Source organism: Portunus trituberculatus, chromosome 7 (assembly GCF_017591435.1).
Source record: "Portunus trituberculatus isolate SZX2019 chromosome 7, ASM1759143v1, whole genome shotgun sequence".
Lineage (NCBI taxonomy): Eukaryota > Metazoa > Arthropoda > Malacostraca > Decapoda > Portunidae > Portunus > Portunus trituberculatus.
The window spans coordinates 881,243-895,630 of record NC_059261.1 but is presented as its reverse complement, the minus strand read 5'-3'; the positions used below and the strand labels follow the sequence as shown (position 1 = coordinate 895,630).

The following is a 14,388-nucleotide window of genomic DNA, read 5'->3' as shown; positions in this document are numbered from 1 at the left end:
TACAGTATTTACAGTTATAATACAGTTAATGACATCTTTCACACACAAGACAGTCTCACTGCCGCCCTCAGCCTCCTTGTCACGCTGGCAACACCTCAGTGACTGATGGCCACACTAAGCTTCACATGCTTAAACACCACCTTCTCTCAGCAGGACAGTTTTCAAAAGCTACAAAATGGTTAGTGAGGTTTTCATGAGTACTCTTGTCACTGATGATGCAGATTCTTTGCTATACAATCTCTAGAATCATGAAAACACCATTGAAAATCCCAATAACTTGCATTACAGCCAATTAAACTACCATCAGAATTGTTAAAATACCCTTGAAAACCACAATAGTGCCCTTTAGACTGTTAAACTACCATCAGAATTATAAAAAATACTCTTGAAAACCTCAATAATTTCCACTAGTCAAGTGAAAATAGCTTGGATAAAATGCAAAATATTTAAGAATGAGAGATCAACACAGTTATTGCTGCTTGAGACGGAGAGAGAGCAAGACGAGGCTGAGGGCGACACAAGTGAGCTAAGAACCATACAACCTTTACCTTCCAAGTCTAGTGGAGGATCAGCAGGGTGTGGGAGTTCAGGCAGGGATGGAGAGGATCAAGAAAACAAGAGGTAAGTCAAGGTTCTGGTAAGGCTGAGATCACTAGCCGAGTCCCCCTTTGTAACCTTCCTGTGGCACTCAACTATGCTATTCATGCATGTCTGTGAGCTTGCTGTGAGTCAGAGCCAATTCCAGTAGAGACCTGCAGGGGATATGCTTCCCTTCCTGCCTCTTGGCTTCAGTGAGTCTTAAAAAAGTTTTGAAGCACTTTCATCAGGATTGTCTTCAAGAGATGGCTAGTCAATTGTCGTGGGTGTTTTTCCTACTGAGTGAAAAATGCTCATCACACTACGTCACTGGAATCATGAAAATATCCTTGAAAATCACAATGTGCAACTACCTCAAAAAGTGAGATCCATAATTAAGAATGCAATCCACAGAAATGCTTAGAAATTTATCTTGTCAGGGTAAATCTAGCCATGAGAACTGCCCTGGATGGGATGGAAACTCTGATCAAGAGAGCAAAGTACAGACACTTAGTCATCAGGATCAAATTGTCATCAGGTCTGAAATAAATTTTTAGGTGTGAATGCAAACTCATAATTATTAGAAGCTGCATGCATTTCCAGTGTGTCTAGCATTTCCTTCCATCACAATGCTCTATTTACCATGAGTCTATCTGCTGTCAGGTTTTGTAAGGAAACAATCAGCAGATCAAAGTGTTTAAGGCTGAGAGGAAACACTGATAATGTTTGAGCACACTTTTGACAGTAACAACAGCTCTACTCACAGCAAGGTATGTACTGTTAGCACTGTACAAATCATTCCTCTGCCTGGCACGAGGTACAATTGACAATGCAAATGATGAGGCCACGAGAAGGGGAAACTAGGGGAGTGATGTCAGCAAGGGCCAGGTGGCAAGTAGTACAAGCTCTATTCAGATAAATATATTAGTCACAAACTCCTTACATTAATGAAATCTTCTCATCCGTGAGTCTTTAAGAACAAGTATTTTAGCCTTACTTTAGAAACAAGCACAAATAGCTAATCAACTGACAGACTCATATAAAGGAAAATGACTTACCAATATTAAGTTAAAGGCTCTGTTGAATATTATGACAATTAGTAATAAAAGAGGACATGGAGGAACACAAAGCATCGCATGGAATCACCTACACAATCATGCACAAAAACACACACACATAAACATTCCAACACGTAAAAGTTTCCCAACGTTGGATTAGTTGAGGTGATTGCTGATAGTGATGGTGCATGGAAGAATGAATCACACGACATCACAGGATCACAACCCTCACCAACAAACTACCTGAGTCATTTTGCTACACCTCCCTCACTCATGCAACACCCACAAACAGCCCCCACACTCCACCACTCCACACCACACTCCACTACTCCACACCACACTCCTGCGCCACACCTCCACTTCTTTCAAAAGGCTCACTTAAAGTTGTATGGGTTTTAAAGATGTTTTCATGGATCTAGTGAGAGATCAACATGATTTTTACCTTATTAAGAGGGGAAACTCTTTAAAACCCAACAAATTATCTCTGTGGCCTTTGAAAATGGTCATGGAGAGAAAGCACGGTGTTTCTCAATCAGATCTTAACTCCTTCAGTACTGGGACGCAATTTACCATGAGTTTGGGTATGCTTGGGCAATTTCACTTAGATTAGGAAGGGTGTGTGGAGGTCAAAAGATTAATGGACAGAGTCTTCACTATTTTAATCCTCCCCACATAAGTTTCTGAAGCCATATCAAATCACCAAATAGTAAGCAGAATGAATATGAAAACTCATCATTGTACTGAAGGAGCTAAAGACACAGCAACCCACAGCACAGTATCACCTAGTATACTAACCAGCTTCTGACAGACTCACACACCATTCTCCCCCTAAAGCAATGGTTAGTTAATCAAAAAACAACTATATAAAAGTAGGTGTTAGTCCACAGAGAAAATAACTCAATAGAGAAAGATGAGATTTGAGATTGAACTGACACCTACACACAAACATACACCAGAGAGAGAGAGAGAGAGAGAGAGAGAGAGAGAGAGAGAGAGAGAGAGAGAGAGAGAGAGAGAGAGAGAGAGAGAGAGAGAATCTTGCATGAAGACTTGAGCTGATGATAATTTCTCCTAGCTACTTCCTTTACCACAAACTTGCTTCCATCAACGTTGACTTCTCATCAGCAGTAATGTTTACAAGCTACAAATATTATTATGCAGTTTCTCATGGGTATTTTCCCACTGGCAGTAAAGGGAACTTGCATAATATTATCAATAGAATCATGAAAACACCCTTAAAAACCCCAGTAACTTCCATTAAAGACTTAAACTATCACTAGAATTATGAGAAACTTGTTTAGAAGCCATGATAACTTCCACTACAACACCAGAATCATAAAACACACTTGAAAATACCAAATAACTTCCACAAAAAGCTACTGAACTATCACTAGAATTGTGAAAAACACTCTTGAAAAACCCCAATAACTTTCACTATAGCCAGTTAAACCACCATTACAATAATTATGAGACCACTTAAAACCCACATGTTAGAATTATCCTTACAGTCACCACAATGACAGAATACATCCTTGAAAGCACCAGTAACTTACACAAGGGTAAGTTCAAAGGAGTGGAGACAAGAAGTTAAAACATGGAAGAATATGAGAGATAATGTAGGGTAATGTGTTAATGTGTTAGTAGAATCCTTTACAATCCTTGCCTGCAGAAATAAAATTGCCGACAGCCACCAAGCACGTCCCAGAGTTAGTGGTTAATCACGGAAGTACAGAGGGAGAGAGAGGTGAGGGAATTGTGAGAGGAAACGCATAAATCAGAGGTTGTTTCAAAGACGGACAACTTTTGCAAGAGTGACAACATTCTAGAGAGAAAGGTGAAGGAATTGTGAGAGGAAACGCAGAATTCGGAGGTTGTTTCAAAGACAGACAACTTCTGCTAGAGAGACGACATTCTACAAGTAACTGACGTGTGTGATTTGGAAGTGAACTGATGGAGTCACTTTAGCAGTTTTTCAAGTAATATTCATGAAGTTTTAAACCAAAATTATGTTGCTTATATTTATACACAAATTGATCTTTTAATTCTCCTTTTTGCAAAATGTAAGTTTTCCAGGAATTTGTTGCTTTCCGGATGATATTTTTTTTTTTTTTAATCAGGAGGAGGAGGAGGAGGAGGAGGAGGATAAGGAGGTGAATAATATAAGATTACATTGAGAGAGAGAGAGAGAGAGAGAGAGAGAGAGAGAGAGAGAGAGAGAGAGAGAGAGAGAGAGAGAGAGAGAGAGAGAGAGAGAGAGAGAGAGAGAGAGAGAGAGAGAGAGAGAGAGAGAGAGAACGAGAGAAAGCAAAGCAATATAAATTCAGCATGAACGAGAATAAAGCAAATCAATATAAATTCAAAATAAATGAGAGAGAGAGAGAGAGAGAGAGAGAGAGAGAGAGAACACAGTAAAGAAAGCAATCTATAAAACTGAAGAAAAAAACAAATCAATAAAGATCAAAACAAAAAACACAAAAAAAACAAAAAGAAAAATAAAAAAAAAAATCAGAGAGAGAGAGAGAGAGAGAGAGAGAGAGAGAGAGAGAGAGAGAGAGAGAGAGAGAGAGAGAGAGAGAGAGAGAGAGAGAGAGAGAGAGAGAGAGAGAGAGAGAGAGAGAGAGAGATGATGAAGAGGAAGAGAACAAAAGAGGTACCTTGTAAGTCAACTTTCTCAGGGCAATCTGCAAACCGGTGGGAAGGGATGGATGGGGCGGGGGCACACAGCGGCCGGTGGAGGGGCGGGGGATGGGGAAGGAAGAGGAGGTGTTAATAAGAATACATGACATCTACAGGCTGACCCAAAAGTCTGGACACATCAATAACATCACTCATTCCCACCTGACTTTCTCCTGCTGGTTTGTTTGCAAGTGTTCGATGGAAAAATGCAGCAAATAATGAAGTCTTTCCAGTTTTCATGACACTGATCCTACAATTTTGATACTTTTTGATGACTCTTTAGGGATTGACACTCTCAGTAAGCCTTGTTATGCTTTTATGGCTAATGCTGCTCTCACAAAAGAGATACATCAAACAGTAAACAACTTTCTAAAGGCAGTTTTGAGTGAAAGTAATTAAATACATACAAATTACATGCGTCTGTACTTTTTTGGGTTTACCCTCTACATGTACAGCCGTGGTCACAAGTCACATGATACACTGCACTCCATTCCACTCCAATGTTCTCCCTCAGATATCAGCCCTCTGATCTGCTGACTGACTCCTTCACAACTGCCTCACTCACTCACTCCTGACAGATGAGAAGACAGCCCAGTAGTCTCACCTGTAGTACTCTCTCTCTCTCTCTCTCTCTCTAGGATTGCTTTGAAAGACCTATGTGAAAATTAGTTAAGTTATTGAGGGTGTCTTTCTTCTCGTCCTTTGATAGTACACGATCTTTCATAAACTACCACTAAGATGACAAACAGCCTTAAAAAAAATCTAGTAACTTCCAGAATGTCCTGTTAAACTATCACAAGAATAATGAAAACCCTTGAAAATCCCAAGAACATCAACTGGAACCTTCTAAACTATCAAAATAATGAAAATATTCTCAAAAAAAACAAAAAAAACAAATGAAGTGTGTTAGACTATCACTAAAATAATATGAAAAACACCCTTTCAAACCTGCAGTAACTTTAACTAGAACTGGTTGAACTATCACTAAGATCATGGAAACACCTTTGTAAACTCCAGCAACTTTAACCAGACACTGCTAAACTATCACAAGAATCATAAAACCATCCTTGAAGATCCCAACAACTTCCACTAGAGCCTGTTAGAAGCAAGCAGCTTGTATCAGGAGACAAAGTATTTACTGACTTGAGGGCTGAGGGAAATCACAAGAGAAGTGTAGCAGATTACCTGACTTGTGACCACGACTGTGCTAAAAGAACACTGTAAGAGGAGGATGCAGCTCTCACCCGACTAATAAATGCTACTAAAAAAGAAAAAAAAAAGGGAAAAAGAGGAGCACACAATAAGGAAAACAAAGTCAAAAGGACATACTAGTGTAGAATTCATAACATAAGACATCCTAAGAACTGAAAGGTACTGATGGGGCATTGACTGGGAATTGCAAGGATATTCATAGGACATTGATGGGGAACATTGATGGGACACTGGGAAGAGCAGGGCATCACACAAAGAAAAAATAGCAAAACTGAAAGGACAAAATGTTATGCAAACTGGAAATTAAATAAAAAAAATAGTTAAACAGAATGAAGAGGGAAGGTGAACAAGACATAATGTGGAGTATTCAATTGGTTTGGAGGAGAGAACAATCCATGCTGCCTAGGAAATAAATACACAGATAAAGGAGGTAATACTGGTAATAATACAAGACATCAGAGAAAATAAATATGAGGAAATGGGAGGCATGACATATCACTAGTTGCCACGAAGACTTGAAGGAAAACACACGACAGTCATTAGAAAAGTTATTTTAATGCTCTTTACCTGAAACAACACGATTCTATACCCCTATACACACACACACACACACACACACACACACACACACACACACACACACACACACACATTATCATCACCATGACCACCACCACCACCACCAATTAGTACTACCACCACTACCACTACCACCACCACTAACACCTTCACTAGTACCAAACAACCACTTTACCCTATCATGTACCCCAAGTTCATACACACCTGCCAAGCTTCATATAGCATTAATATTTACAGCTTCAGTATCTACATGAAGTAGGAGCAAGGCCTGCCACACCACACTAAATAACATTAGTGAGAGAAATACTATATTGTTTAGGGGTAACCAAGCCAGGGAAACACTGCAGATGGTTGGCCACATGCAGGGAAACAGGGATGAGGGCAATGAGGAGTAAAATCTAAAAGATGGAAGAGGGGTGGGATTCACAAACAGGATAGGGATTAAGAAAAGATTATTTAAAGAAGTAAAAGTACATTGAAGTGTACACAGATTAAAGGGTTAACAGACCACTTTCTAGAGGTACTGAAGTGTCGTTACAGATATAGCAAGTGTGAGGCAGACAGGATTTTTAGGGTTACCTATTCAAGATAGGACAAGTAGCAAGTTCTAAAATGGAAATAAGAAGTTGCTTTTCAAACACAGTGGTAAGTGATTGGAAAAAGATGGGAAATATTCCAACACCTTGGGTCATGTGGCACCACTAGGGTTAATGGGAGAACACTACATCTTCCACCGGGCAACTGGGTTTGGCAAGGATTTGAACCCAGGCCATAAATGACTGGATGAGATCCAATAGTATAGTTACTGGTACAGAGCTGAGAGGAAACCCTGGAGACTGAGGGGAAAAAATTGGTGACAAGGAAACCTGGGACAGAAAAGGAAGGATGATACCACAAAGGAAAAGAAAAAGATGTATAAGACATGACAGATGAGAAAGTGGGGGTGGGGGTATGACGGAGTGACATGAGGTGAGGTTAGAGATGCACTACAAATGCTACTCAAACATGAGCCATGAGTCATGCAGTAATAGGTACAGCAGCAGCAGCAGCAGCAGTAGCGGCAGCGGCAGCAGTGGCACCAACGCCGCCACCACCAAAAAGCTAAACTTGCCTCTCTCTCTGCTGGCCAGACTCCGCCCACCAAACTCGCACCCGTCTTAGCCCGACCAAGAATGAGATGCCAGCGTTAGTATCCACCACTTTGCATTTTGAGGCACCTGGCACACCCAACTCAGTGAGGAGTGATGTGTCACACCCAATGCATCACCAGAACAGCAGTTAAGTGTGTGTATAAGGACCACAAGTGGACACATACTGGTTTTTAAAAAGGTGTCATGTCCACTACTGGGTGTCACAAACACTGACAAAATTACATGAAAATGGGTTCAATTTTCAGCGTTAAGAAGCAAGAGGCATGAAGATTGTGAGGCCTAATGTTAAATGTGAGGCTTTTCTACCTTCAGTCTCAACACAGGGAATGCCAAGGCCAAAGGAAAGAGCTTTGTGTGGGGGTAAGTCAGAGGGTGTGCCAGGCCCCTCAGAGTCCCTAGAAGTAATGGGGCAGTATCCTTCACCACCACCACCACCACCACCACCACCACCACCACCACCACCATCTGCTGCATTCCATCTACTTAGGATCTGTAACTATAACTTGCATTATTTTAAGCATTCACAGGAAATATATAACAATAATAATAATAATAATAATAATAATAATAATAAAATAATAATAATAATAATTGCACACCTGGAAAAAGAAGAGTAAAAATTTCCTGATGTATAAGATAAAAATACAAATTTTAAACAATGGTTCACACACACACACACACACACACACACACACACACACACACACACACACACACACACTATACAAAAATAAAAAAGGAAGTTGCACCAAATCAAAGTAGGAATATATACTACATGTAAAAAAGAATGTATAGAGATTTTGTAAGGCAACAGGGAACAGACAGGGATGGCAGAACAAATAAGTAAGGGTTGTATCTCCTTTTGTTGCCTTCACTGCTGAGCTCAAGTCAAGCAGGAAAGAATCGGTGACCAACAGATTTAGATCAACAGTTGCACTTTTGGGACACCTTACAGAGGAGTCTTGGGCCAATTTACTATTTACTGTTTGTGTTAAATCATAATATTCTCAATTGGCTTGTACAGATTTCATGCCAGCTTGTTAAGCTCATCAGGCAAAGTTTTCTGGCTTGGAAGTTTTATCTATTTTTCTTTGTTTTAATTTTCATCAGTTTTATTTATTTCATTTATTTATTTTTTTTTTTTTCAATTCATCTCCGGTGTCTGTGAGACATTCCTTTTTTTTACTTTCAAAATAATATTAGCAGTTTCCAGAGCAACTTTTTTTTTTTCATCTAAGCCAATGCACATAATTTTCAACCAATTTGCACTGTTTCCCTTGTCAATCAAAATAGATAGTTTAATTTTAGACCAGTTTTTTTTTTATTTATCCTGATCTCTTTTATCCAAGCCAATTTATATCAATATCAATCAATCTATTTGTACAGTTTTTAACCTAATCTGCAATTTTCAATCCCTATAGTTGATGAGACAATTACTGAAGTGTTCCAGCACTCCAGTACATGTACTGTATGTTGTGCCTAACCTGTGAACACTCCAACCCCAGACAAAGAAAAACTGGAAATCACAGAAGGCAAAACCAGCCTACCAAAACCCCACTTGGTTAACAGTAAAGTAAAGGGCCACTGGTGGGTGGTGACACTTACCCTTGCTGTACAGGACTGGGATGTGGTCACTGGCAAGCTTCTCCTTGGTCTTGATTCCAACGAGAAGTGGTGAGCCACGGCGGGTCACCACAAGCTCACCAGGGAAGTACTTGCTCTTGAAAGCCAGGGCAAAAGCTCCCTCCTGCAGAACAATTTAATGATATTTAGTTCTCAATCTGTACTCAAAAAAAGGAAGGCGTTTCAAACAATGGAAAGAGTTTCATGAGAGATGTGGTCTGGAACTGAGGGATACACCCAGTCTGCCACCATTATGAGGAACCCATAGGCAATGGAAAGCTGATTGCTTATTCTACTTGTACAACAGAAATCAGATGACATTTTTTCCCCTAGAAGTGTCAATGTTTGGAATTCTCTTCCTGATGATGTAGTTACTCTAGAGTTAGCCAAGTCTTTCAAGTTGGCCCTTCACAATAGTCTAGGCCCACTCTTATAGGAGTATGCCAACTAAATGTTATATCCTAAAAAACCCTGCAATGCCACATAGCTCAGTTCAGTCTAATTGTCATACTTATATTGCTAACAAATGTTGTACATAGGAACTGGCTTGCCAGCAAGTTTGTGGTATCCCCTTGACTCATGTCAAGGGGATACAAAACCAGGTGAGTTACCAGGTGTATAACCTACACAGCGTGTCACCAGGTGTGTGGCAATGGTAACGACTGAGGCAGGTGAGGACCCAGAGACATGGCAACACTGTAGAGGTAGGTACTGTGTGTGGTAATGGTACATAATTGAAGCAGGTGAGGACCTAGGGAGCACAATGACACTGCGCCTGACTGATGCTCTCACTTGTTCATTGGTCTACTTACATGTTCCCATCACTTTTAAAAGTTAAACAGATGTACTTCACCTCTAACTGACAAGACCATGATTTAACTGCAGCATAACAGATTTTTCTTGTTTGTATAAATCAGTAAACCTTACAAAAAGTAGAGGTTTTGATAGAAGTACATGCATGTAGTACAGCATTTTATGGGGGCAGTGGCGTAGTGGATAAGATAGAGAGAGTGGAGATCAGACAGACGTCCACGCGTAGATTCAAATCCCACCACATACCAGCTTGAAACCTTGTCATTTGTCAAGTGGTTTAAAGTTACCTACATGTCACTATGATACCCTGGGTCTAGGTGGACCGTGGAGGTGAAATTGCCTTATACCAAAGATGCGTTTGGGTGGTAATATGGGCCCTATTATGGGTACCACCATGAATAAAATTGCCTGCACTGCTAGACAGCACTTCCTATGCTCTTTAAGTAGACCTACAGGCTATGACAAAAAAAAAAAATAAATAAAAAAATAAAAATTGGGCTGCCACACGTCATAGCATACATGGACCAGTTACTGCATTCCTGTCTCCTCATCTGCCTGCATTACAACCTAACACATGCTCACTCAAAATGCTGCTGGACCATATAAAATCTGAGCCAAGCTAATGTTTAACAGCCTCAATAAATAAGCCGTTTGACTTACCTACCAGGCACAAAACAGACAACCAACCAACCAGCCAACCAACAAGTCACGTCAGCCACTTACCAACTGCTGGATCACTTGTTCGACCAGTTCCCTGAAGGAGTAGGTCGGGTGGAGGTCACGCAGGTGCTTGATCAGCTTGGCAATGATTTCCGTGTCAGTATCAGACTCAAACTTGAAGCCCTTCTGGATAAGGAACTGCTTCACATCCTTGTAGTTAGTGATGATGCCTGTTGTGGTGAGAGTGGTGGCGGTCAGCGGTTATGTGGTGGTAAGAAGTGTGGTGGTGAGTGGTGATGAATTGCATTGAGTGATGATAAGTTTTGAGTACTGATGTAAGTGGTGGTGATGAGAGGTGATGAGTGATGGTGTCAATGCTTCACTCTACACACACACACACACACACACACAAAACACACACACTGCCATACTTCAGCGCCAAACCTCCACTACTACTATCAAAAGCCTCAATAGTTGATGTGACAATGGCTTTCAATGGTGGGTTTTTATGGTTCTAGTGACAGATTAATAAAAATGCATCATTAATGACAATAACACGGCAAAACACTCTTGAGAACCCAACTTTCAAGACATTTAACCCTTATTTCTTTAAGCTAATACTCTCCAACCTGCACGGGTACTGAAAACTAAAGGCGCCTGTTTTTCCTTAGTTTTCTCCTTGGCAAACTTTAAGCATTCACGGTAAAGAAACCTCTCTGAATACAAACCAAAATAAAAAAAAAAAAAATATCAACATTCCTCACGCAAACTCACAGTTCACAACACAATGCTCACCATTATGGACAACAATGAACTCGTTGTCCAAATCGGAGCGCTGGGGATGCGAGTTGATGTCAGAGGGAACACCGTGCGTGGCCCAGCGTGTGTGCGCAATGCCAGCGTGGATGTCCAACTCACGGCCGAAGTCCAGAGAGTCTTGCTGGGCCTCAATCTTGTCCCTCAGGCACTTCACCTTCCCTGTCTGCTTCACCAATGTAAGTCCAGAGTTCACACCATCTATTCCTATTCCTGTTGTACGACGGGGAGAAAATGTGCATGGATATTGTGCTCTCTCTCTCTCTCTCTTACATCTATTTATATATTTTTCTTTGTATTCTCTCTCTCTCTCTCTCTCTCTCTCTCTCTCTCTCTCTCTCTCTCTCTCTCTCTCTTATCTTAAATTTAGTTCACTCTACAAGCATTACAACACACACACACACACACTCTCTCTCTCTCTCTCTCTCTCTCTCACCGGCGGAGTCGTAGCCGCGGTACTCAAGGCGCTCCAGACCACGGATGAGCAGTTCGATAATCTCAGCACGGCTCTTCGGGGAGAGGTAATTTAGGTAAGCGAAGATACCTGCAAGGGAGGAGAGACATTCATTAGACAGGTGTTCGTGACAGCAGGAGGAGGAGGAGGAGGAGGAGGAGGTGGAGAAGGAGGGAGAAATATAGTAGTAGTAGTAGCAGAAGATGAAGAACAAGAACAATAACAAGAACAAAACAACAAAGAAAAAAATGTAGTAGTAGTAGTAGTAGTAGTAGTAGTAGTAGTAGTAGTAGTAGTAGTAGCAAAATAGCATACGAGAAAAATCTTAATATATGCAAAACTAATAAATACATGTCTATTTCTTCACACACACACACACACACACACACACACACACACACACACACACACATAAGTATAGCGGCACGGAATAGCCTGAGTGAAGATGAAGGAAGTGTCAGCAAGGAGTGTGCAGAGCTTAAAGAAAACTTGGACAAACGTAGCTATGGAGACGGGCCCACACCAGCGTCATGCCCAGGCCCTTTGAAATTACAACTAGGTAAACACACACACACACACACACACACACACACACACACACACACACACACACACACACACGTGAAGCTGCCCAAACCACATATGCGCAAATAACAAAACTGAAAGAAAAGAAGAGAGTAAACGAGATAAAGAGAGAATACAGATTAAAAATGGATGGATGGATAGACCGTCTCTCTCTCTCTCTCTCTCTCTCTCTCTCTCTCTCTCTCTCTCTCTATCGATGTCAAGGATCTACACAATACGAGACAACTAGTAACCAAAGAGAAGGAGGAGGAGGAGGAGGAGGAAGGATATGATCAAGGGGAAATGTCAAAAGTTGGAGGTCATTTGGAGGAGGAGGAGGAGGAGGAGGAGGAGGAGGAGGAGGAGGAGGAGGAGGAGGTGAAGAAGAAGAAAAATAAGAACAAGAACAAGAAGTAGAAAGGAGGAGAAAAGAACAAGAACAAGAAGAACAACATGAACAAGGAGGAGGAGGAGGAGGAGGAGAAGGATTAGAATGTCATGGAAAAACGGTAAAATGAGAGAGAGAGAGAGAGAGAGAGAGAGAGAGAGAGAGAGAGAGAGAGAGAGAGAGAGAGAGAGAGAGAGTGTCTAGTCTAGAGGTCACCTTACATCCTCGCCTTCCTTTCACTCTCCTCCCAACTTCTCTTCGGAGTAGGAGGAGGAGGAGGAGGTGTTTTAACTGTAAGTAAAAGTTTCGTAGCTTTCTTCTCTTCCCGATTCAAACGATGATGATGATGATGATGGTGATGATGATGGTGATGATGATGACAAATAGTAAATTTCAACAGCATGCTCTCAAATACTGTAATATCCTTTTTTAATTTAGTAGTAGTAGTAGTAGTAGTAGTAGTAGTAGTAGTAGTAGTAGTAGTAGAAGCAGCAGCAGCAGCAGAGGAAGGGGAAGAGGAAGAAGAAGCAGAAGAAGAAGAAGAAGAAGAAGAAGAAGAAGAAGAAGAAGAAGAAGAAGAAGAAGAAGAAGAAAAACAAGAAAAGAAGACGAAGAAGAAAAAGTAGTAGTAGTAGTAGTAGTAGTAGTAGTAGTAGTAGTAGTACTCTCTCTCTCTCTCTCTCTCTCTAACGGAGAAGTAAGCGGAAAGTTAAGCAATAAACCAAACACCCCGCCCTGCTCTCTCTCTCTCTCTCTCTCTCTCTCTCTCTGTGTCTGGCTGTTATCTTATCACGGGATATCCTTCGCCAGGTAAGCCAGTGCTAAGCACTACGATAAGCCGTCAGTGATGTAACAATTCACGTCACCTTACTTGGCCCACATTCTGAAGCACTTCCGCGCCTCACTTTTTTCAAAGAGCTCTAGTTGAAGTGACACGGGTTTCTCGAGGGCGTTTCTGTAATTCTAGTGACATGCTAATAAGTTTTCTGCATTATCAACAAGAAAAATACTCTTTACAACTCCTCTAATCGTTTTTGTGGGCTTTGACAGTGGTCGCGGTGATTGAAGGAAGTGTTTCTGACTGGTGGGGGTATTAACTCCTACATGGACACTGATTAACCAACTGTGCCCAATCTGCTGACACGACTTGTGGCGTCCAGTGCGCAGCGTGTGTGTGATTATGACGCACACAGAGATATTGATATTGATATGTTTATTGGGCCATTCAGTATACATTTTAGGTGAAATTTGGTGAACATAACTTAAGACTATAGGTCCAAGAAGCCGTAGCTTTAGAGCAGGGGTTCTCAACCTTTTTAATGTTATGTACCCCTCGAAGTCTTTCAGTATTGATCACGTACCCCTTACCCACAATGCAGCGTCAGGAAGAGTAACAATAAATGCATGGTTTATTGACTTAGTTTATTAAGTTTAAATTGTGTTACATATGTGGAGCAGACACAATTTTTAATTAATATTAGTATGTTTCTAGGAGATAGTGTCGATAGGAACTGGTACCTCACAGGGAGACACTATATGTGACTAACATGCAATACATTTACCAAAAAGGAACTATATCAGACAATTTTCGATCATTATGGCAGTGAACTAGTGTTACTTGCAGCTAGTTGCAACTTGTAACTAGTAACAGTGATAAATAAGTCACTGTGTGTGTGAATAACATTTAAAATAATAAATCGGAACAAATATTATAGGTTTGCAAGGTTGTGTGGCAACTGTAATCCAAGAGAGCTTTCTCTCAAGTGATATAACTCCAAGAGTTTCCTTGTTAACGTTGTTAACGTGTCCTGGTTCTAG

At 40.9% G+C, this 14,388-nt stretch overlaps 1 protein-coding gene across 24 annotated transcripts in view; it reads right to left on the bottom strand.

Annotated features, from left to right (window-relative positions):
• The window catches only part of LOC123519045 (glutamine--fructose-6-phosphate aminotransferase [isomerizing] 2-like), a 38,296-nt gene that overhangs the window by 17,030 nt on the left and 6,878 nt on the right, over positions 1–14,388 (bottom strand). For 5 of the 24 annotated variants that reach the window (XM_045280200.1, XM_045280191.1, XM_045280209.1 and 2 more), the window contains exons 2-8: positions 11,601–11,708; positions 11,144–11,377; positions 10,412–10,578; positions 8,858–8,999; positions 7,213–7,257; positions 4,289–4,315; positions 549–557 (exon numbers count right to left, since the gene is read on the bottom strand). In XM_045280200.1, coding sequence (XP_045136135.1) covers positions 549–557; positions 4,289–4,315; positions 7,213–7,257; positions 8,858–8,999; positions 10,412–10,578; positions 11,144–11,377; positions 11,601–11,708 — 732 coding nt within the window. The remainder of the gene's footprint in view (positions 1–548; positions 558–4,288; positions 4,316–7,212; positions 7,258–8,857; positions 9,000–10,411; positions 10,579–11,143; positions 11,378–11,600; positions 11,709–14,388) is intronic. The other 19 variants (XM_045280219.1, XM_045280236.1, XM_045280261.1 and 16 more) reach the window with 7 other exon arrangements.